General features: G+C 37.1%; 1 protein-coding gene across 1 annotated transcript; it reads right to left on the bottom strand.

Moving 5' to 3' along the window:
• Positions 1 to 2,294: 2,294 nt before the first annotated feature.
• Positions 2,295 to 6,640, bottom strand: LOC308702568 (uncharacterized protein). The gene is made up of 5 exons (XM_081385527.1): positions 6,495 to 6,640; positions 5,864 to 6,184; positions 5,662 to 5,715; positions 3,679 to 3,981; positions 2,295 to 3,550 (listed from the first exon to the last, which is right to left on the bottom strand). The coding sequence occupies exons 1-5, from the start codon at positions 6,535 to 6,537 to the stop codon at positions 3,387 to 3,389; spliced, it is 885 nt and encodes a 294-aa protein (XP_081241653.1). The 5' UTR covers positions 6,538 to 6,640; the 3' UTR covers positions 2,295 to 3,386.
• Between the last annotated feature and the right edge of the window lie 1,273 nt (positions 6,641 to 7,913).

Below are 7,913 nucleotides of genomic sequence, written 5' to 3'. Positions count from 1 at the left end.
AGGTTTTAGATAAAACCTGATTAATTAAACTGTCTTTAGGACACAGATCAGCTAATTTGCTCCAAATGGAGCAATAAGGACATCTAGTGGCATGAAGTATCATGTGTTGTGTTGTGTTGTTGTTGTTGTTGTTGTTGTTTTTTTTTGTGTGTGTGTATTTCACAAGAGGTTGGCAGAAACACCAGGCACACCCAATGTGAGATATGTTGAGCAGAATTTAGAGGGTAATGTATGAAATGAGTTATTTTGAATTTAGGTTGAAAGAATGTGAAGAATGTGCTTTAATTGTTATTTATTTATTATGTATTGATACAATCTATTCTATCTATTTAAAGGTAGAATAAATCACATAAATAACATTTGTTTGGAGCATAAGAAACAAATGGGGATTTTTTTATATACTTTGTTTTATATATATATATATATATATATATATATATATATATATATATATATATATATATATATATATATATATATATATATATATATATCGAACAGAAAGTCATACTCTGATTTGAAAACCAAAAAAAGTTTGATAACATTTTCCTGAGATGTTGATTTATGACAAACAATTTTAAGTTGTCACATTTGAATCATAATTACAAAATATAAACATATTTCCAGTGCTAAATTTGATCATTCAATCAATGTCAGCAGAGCCGATCCGCCCTATACGCACACTACGCAAGCTGCGTAGGGCCCCGCAAATTACTCAAGGCCCCGCCTCCCCCTCGTGTCAAAGCGCGTCATTCAAAGTTGACAACATCGTTGAGAAATGAGAAAATGAAGCGGAACTATCCTTCTGGTCACGAAGAAAGAGGAAAAAAAAACACTATGCGAGTGAATTGTGGGAACAGCAATCAGGTAGACTGAGTTTGCTTGTTTATAAACTGCAGCTGGGAAAAGATAACAGCGTCGCGTGTTAACGTGCGTTCATATGCGCGTGCACGAAATGAAATGCGCACTTTCCAAAATAAACATCCATAGCGGGATGACAATCCTCACACATACTTTTAAAAACAAGACAATGATCATCTACTCTCCAAGTCAAGGTTAAGTTACAACTCTGCAATAATGCCAGATGGAAAACAATGTATTGGCTTTATAGTCTATATTGCAATTAAGATGTTGATCGACTGAACATACTGGTCAATATGGATGCACATCCCTCAGTAAATAATAACCTTCAAGTATTAAGTATTGCTGTTATCATTTAAAACACAGTGACATGCTGTGGCAATTTTAGCTAGTTTTATTCATTCACAGCACAGGATGCATATGTGATTTCAAGAATTCAATTTGTTCTATTTGAAGTGTGAATACTTAATATTTTACTAGTAACACTGTCTATTTCTGATATCAGGAATTACCTTTATTATATTACCTTTATAATATTATTACACAGAAAGTAAACAAAAGCGTAAATATCTACGTAATAAAATACAAATTCTGATATTGGGGTTCCAATCATGCACTGCTGATTAATTAATAAGGTTAATTCTTCACTGTTTTCCAGCTGTATATACAGTTTTACCATTGCTTTTGTTGTCAGGATTAGTAACTTGCCATTTTGTGACATTTGGAGTTAATTTTCTATCAAATGTTATTGGCATTGTGTATTGTCTACAAGTATTGAGGTCTCTGCATTCACATTATGCTTAACACCTGACGTGTTTATATGGTGTCTCGCAAAATATCTGTAGTATAAAGTACATGGATTTCCCAAGTAAAGCACATACCATAAATGTGTGGTATAATTTAATATTATATTGTTTGAGTGAAATGTAATGCAAAGGAAATTTCAACTAAATGTATAGCCTACTACCCAACCTTTTACTAGCAAAGTTAAAATACTTTTACCTAGTTAAGTAACGTATACTTAATGCCATATGTGAAATTAACTTAAAAAATATGCATGTGAAATAAAAAAAAGTAAATTTTACTTATTGTTTCTTTAGTCTGGGTCAGGTAGGAGGGCCCCTTAAATTATTTTTTTTGCTTAGGGCCCCAGGGAGGTCAGGATCAGCTCTGAATGTCAGTCATTTTTAAAGACCAAGGGGAGGGAGTTGTCATGATGAAAACTTCAAACATTTGGTATTTCTGAAAAGCCACTGAGAAAAGTCCGCTTCTGCGGTCAAAAGTCTATGCTTAGGTCTTAGGAGGATATTTGTGTGCACACATAGGACCATTTCTGTTGTGTTTTGGCTTGTTTCCTTTGTGTTGTTAACTTATGTTTGCTATTTAAGTTGTGTTGTTGTGCACTAGGGCCACAGATAAGGTAGAATGATCTTCATACAAATACTTTAGTGGGGATTAACAAATTAGCCTTTGTAAGAATAGTCCAAATAGTAGGGATTGGGCAAAGAAACAATCTAGAAAACAGGCAAGCTGTACGAAAAGAAAAGAAAAAGATTGTGTCAGTGCTGACCTCTGGTGGTGAACAAGAGGGATTGCAGTAGAAAGTGAAGATAAAGAGACACTCATCGGGCTTCCAGTGGTCTGGTTGTTGTGGTGGTAAATTTAAATAATCATAAAGCATATGGTTTGATAGTAGGAGTTATTTGCAACAGGCAGGTCTAGCACTAGTTTATGAACTTGTCCTGAATGTGCTGTGACAGGAATGGGAATACCGTCTGCGCACAATTATTATGCAAATCGATATTCTGATTATATTTCTTTCAAGAACATTTTACCAATTCTAAACCACATCAGTCTTAACTACTCTTACTTTTATATATAAATGGTATATAATTGTTAATTAGGGATTCAAGTGAAAAACACCCTTTATTCAGATGTGCAGCAGGTTTACTTTTAGCCTACAGGTAAAATGGGCCATAAAAGGGATTTAACTCGCACTGAAAACTCAAAAATTATTACATTTCCATGAGAAGGATGGAATATAGAAATTTCAAAAATAAAGCATGGCCATTGTACAAGATGCTCATTGGAGCAGCAGGGTCACACATACACAAACACACACAAAGATATGAACTGCAAAAGATTAAGGTGAAGAATTAGGTTTGTAATGTTGCTAAGGGATCCTGAAATGGGTCCGGGTAGGAGATGGACTTACTGCCAGATTCTGGAAGATAAAGTCTTCAAACAGAGGTACAAGAGGATGTGGTACTGGTCCTTTAAGAGTCACTCTCAACCTATCGGTCTATAAAGCTTTTACAAATATATATTCAGAATATCGACTTGCATAGTAGTGCATGCACTTTTAGTTTCAGTGATGGAGGGAGATTCTGTCATTCTACTGATGTTACTGAAGTAAAAAGTGATGATCTGATACTGTGGATATTGTTTAGTTAATATATCTTCCCAAATTAACCATTATGTCAGGGCCAATTGTATTTGAGGGTAATGAGACTGTTGTTCAACAACTATATTGTATCCGTGAGGGACTGATGTCCATGTGCTCTCCTTTCCTGATTAATTTTAGTAGATCTGATGTCATAAACCAGCACAGCAACAGTAGCCACGCCCACCAGAGCAGAGATGACCAATCGGATCACAGCTTCAGTGAAACCACAACACTGGACAGAGTCTAAATTAAAATAAAATAAAACATTGTGCACATTGTGCTTTTCAATAAGCGTTGACTATTGCACTCAGCCATTAAAGTAAAGGCAATGATGTACTTGTTTATCATAAATATGGCAACACCTCACTTACCTTCACATGTGTGACAGAGTTCACTGATGTCCAGATGTGTGGTCTGGTTTCTGATGGGATTGTTGATCACACAGCTGTAAGTGTTGTTATCCTGATATTCCACCTCCAGAGGTAGAGAGAGACTGATGCTGAGATCAGACACACTGATGCTGGACAATACACTGATTCCTTTGTACCAGGAGAGAGTCACATCACTCACATTCAACACTGAACACACCAGTGAACATCTGGACTCTGATGATGATGATGATGATGATGAACACTGTGAAGAATCACTGGTTATGACAGGAATGGGCAGATCAGCTGGAAAAATGAAAGGAAGATTGATAAAAGTTCACATTGTTGTTTCAGATTAATTTTCATGCAGATAACATTAAAGGCACAATATGTAAGATTTTTAGATTATATATTTTGTTGACGTATGTCATTATCCCAAATGTTTCCAACATTGTTTAAATCCTGAGAAATTTCCAGTTTTACTTTATAGAAACCCTCTATGTGCCCTCAATGTGCACTTCTGCCAAGCCTACAATCCCGCGAGCTCCGCTGCAAGCTTCTACCCAACAATCAAAGCGGCGTTACATCACGAACGTGTAGACTTGGAGGAAGATTGTCACAGTACTGAAGTAAAGTTGGTCACTCCTTCCGGTTCATGCCAGTGGCTTTAACCGTCGGTCGCTCACATTCGTCATGTTTGGAGTTTTTTTTTGTAGTTCTGAACTGAATCCTCCTCCAAAGCGCATTGGGTTGTGGCCAATATTAGCTGTTATAGTGAGCACGGATCCACGCTTTGAAAAAAGACCGGAAATAGTAGACCATCCAGGGCCTTTTGACATACTCTTTTCAACATACTATGCTTTGGGACACACTTCTTTTAATCTCACATACTATTTAGGATGGAAATGGACATTGGGATAGAGGGTAGGACACAGCCTACTGTTTGAGAAGCACCCATAATCACATTCCTACGACTTAATATGTCATAGCCATGACAAAACTAGGTGAACTGAACATGTCGTTATACACTATATTGGCAAAAGTTTTGGGATGTCTGCCTTTACATGCACATGAACTTTAATGACATTCCATTCCCATGGAATTAATAATATGAAATTGTCCAAAATGTCTTGGTATCCTGAAGCATTTAGAGTTCCTTTCACTGGAACTAAGGGGTCAAACCCAACCCCTAAAAAACAACCCCACACCATAATCCCCCCTCCACCAAACTTTACACTTGACTTAACACAGTGCAGTCAGGCAAGTCCCATTCTCCTGGGAACCGCCAAACCCAGACTCATTACTCCTCTAGAGTACAGTGCAGGCGTGCTTTACACCACTGAATCTGACGCTTTGCATTGCACTTGGTGGTGTAAGGCTTGGATGCAGCTGCTCGGCCATGGAAACCCATTCCATGAAGCTCTCTATGCACTGTTCTTGAGCTAATCTGAAGGCCACACAAAGATTGGAGATCTATTGACTCTGCCGAAAGTTGTCTACTTCTGCGCACTTCAGCATGCACTGACATCGCTCTGTGATGTTACGTGGCCTACCACTTAGGCTGAGTTGCTGTTGTTCCCAATTGCTTCCACTTAGTTATAATACCGCTAACAGTTGACCGCGGAATATTTAGAAGTGAGGAAATTTCACGACTTATTGCACAGGTGGAAACCTATCACAGTACCAGGCTTAAATTCACTGAGCTCCTGAGAGCGACCCATTCTATCACAAATGTTTGTAGAAGCAGTCTGCATGCTACTTGCTATTAATACAATTAAACTACCATGATTTCAACTAGCAGGTATTTGCTGTTACGGCTGCTCAGTGCTCTAGTAGTAACCTGCTATTTTTTTGTCAAATTGTTGGCTCTGCTTACTTTTGCTTTAATTGTATATTAAAACAGCAGTTATTCGTTTTAATTAAAAGATATTTAACACAGTGAGCTTAAAATAAATAATCTTCATGCTATAATGCTATGAGACTCACCTGGATAATGGCTAACTTGTGGGATTGTCTGAAGGACAGGTGTTGAAACAGGTGCTTTATACCAAAAAGAAAACAAGCAAAAAGAAGATGAAGGAACCACCAAATTGTAAAACCACATTAAACATTGATAAGTGAGTGAACAAACTGCATCACATTTCCAGAATAGTTCCCCTCTGAAAGATAAATAAAACAAAAAACTTACCAGATACAGTAACTGTGAATGTTTTGTGTGAAACCCCTCGTTGGCTGAGAACAGTTAGTTTATAAAGTCCAGAGTTTCCGGTTCTGATGTTCTTTATGGTGAGAGATCCCGTTTGACTGTCAAGCTGCAGTCTGTCTTTAAATCTCGCGCTTTGGTCATATATAGTGATGACCTGATCATTAATGTCAGCAATACGAGACTCTGAAGGTCCAAAACGCCAAAGAATATAATCAGATCTAAGTGTTTCAGTAACACCAGTGTTCAGAGTGATTGAATCTCCCTCCATCACTGATACTGAAATCATTTCATCTGTCTGAGCATCTGGAACACATTCAAATGAGGTTGTTGGTTAGAAACTGCAGTTAAAATGAATTGTTTAATTGTCTTTCAAAAGAACCACAAAGGAAGTTTTCAGCAACAGGATATAGTTTCATTTTGTTTCCACTTAGCTCCTATGTGTGCCATTTATAAATAAATGATCAATGATCAGTTTATGCTTCATGTTCACAGGTATTTCCTCTTTTACCGTAACAATACTGATGATTTAGCGTTAGCAGAGTGACTTTCATCAGGATAAAACTCTTAACAGAGGCAAAATAACTAATGATAAATGTAATCTTAAATAACTCACCATGGACACAGATGAAAAACAAGAAGACAGTCCACATGGGCATTGTATTAGACTGACTAGTATCACTTTAGTTGAGTCTCTGTAAAGTTTAGTGGATAAGGAAGAGCCGGTTCAGCCAATGACTCTCATTACTGCGACCGTCCAGTGGGTGTTACTTTCTCAGTCCTGTGGTTTTGTGGTGTTATGTTGGTGATACACACACTGCACATCCGTAGACACAGATGACTTTTTATTATATTTTCTGTGCTGATTAAAACAAGTCACATCAAGCTAATACACTCTTAGGGATATTTGAAAGCATGTTCAAATGATCCCTAATATTTATTAGAATAAAATCTGCAGAGATCTCTGAGAAGTTTTGCAGGAACAGATTCTGTGTGGGCATATGCACGACAGAACTGAAAGGAAAAAAAAAAAAAAAGGAAAAAAAAAGGCCTGAATGAGGGTGGCTGTTAAAGGTCTATCTGTGCTTGAGAGAGTGTAAAGCAAAGCATCGCCCACTGCTGTGGTTTAGACACTTTCCTGCTTTCTTTCCACATGTGACCGACACATTTTTCCATTGAACAATTGTCATAGTTCTCTTACTTTTGTCGCAATAATAATCCATTGATTCCTATGGATTGGACAGTTTCATGTATGCATGTCTCCTACCTAACCTATTGCATTTAAAGTAGATTTAGTAGATTTATTTAGAGTTAGTAAAAGTGCATTTTAGCACATTATGAGGGTAATCCCCTGGAGTGACTTACTATTAAGAAAGAAAATCAAACCGGTACCAGACTTGATATGAAAGTTTAAGCATTGGTCAATTTTGGCTTTAATAATCCATTTAAATATAATACAAAGATTTGATGTAAAATTAAAGTGTAATTGCTGCCCTCTATTGGCTACATGGGGTAACAGGCTTGTAATAACATGTATTTCTTTGTGCATAATACACAGTGGTGTGCCGTCAGAGCCAGCAGGGCCTTCTCTGCTGGCCCTGTCGAAATAGAATTTTTTTTTTCTAAAATTAAATTAATGTGTGTCTGAACATGTCTAAATTCAATTACTGTCTATCAATACGTTACAATTATATTTCCAGAAAGAATATGGTTATTTTTTTGTGAGTCTGAGCTGGATTTTATATATGTCATCTAAACGCCGTGGACCAGCACTAGAAGTATAGCTAGCCTTCCGTTGAAGCTGCCGTTTTCCAATTGATCATAACTTTGACTGACGTGTTTTATCAGCCAATCAAATTGTGATGCGTATGACAGAACGCCCCAGAGGCCCAGCAATGTGTCGACGGCTAGCCCGCGCTGATGTCATCAACATGGGTGGGCAGATACAATACATGTTTATGTACAATAACAATTTTCAGGAAAAATAACATTACGATGTCCAGAAATAAATTTCATTAGTACATTGGGTCATTTT

This window comes from Scardinius erythrophthalmus, assembly GCF_964197995.2.
Source record: "Scardinius erythrophthalmus genome assembly, chromosome: 14".
NCBI lineage: Eukaryota > Metazoa > Chordata > Actinopteri > Cypriniformes > Leuciscidae > Scardinius > Scardinius erythrophthalmus.
Note: the sequence above shows the minus strand (reverse complement) of the source record. Positions and strands in the feature narration are given on the sequence as shown.

What these genes read in the sequence shown, in the direction of transcription:
- LOC308702568 (XM_081385527.1), bottom strand. Translation starts at nt 6,537, where the DNA reads ATGCCCATGTGGACTGTCTTCTTGTTTTTCATCTGTGTCCATG. An exon ending in GTTTTTCATCTGTGTCCATG is followed by an intron (nt 6,185 to 6,494) that starts GTGAGTTATTTA and finishes AATGTGTTCCAG; the next exon opens with ATGCTCAGACAGATGAAATG. An exon ending in ATTCACAGTTACTGTATCTG is followed by an intron (nt 5,716 to 5,863) that starts GTAAGTTTTTTG and finishes TTTGGTATAAAG; the next exon opens with CACCTGTTTCAACACCTGTC.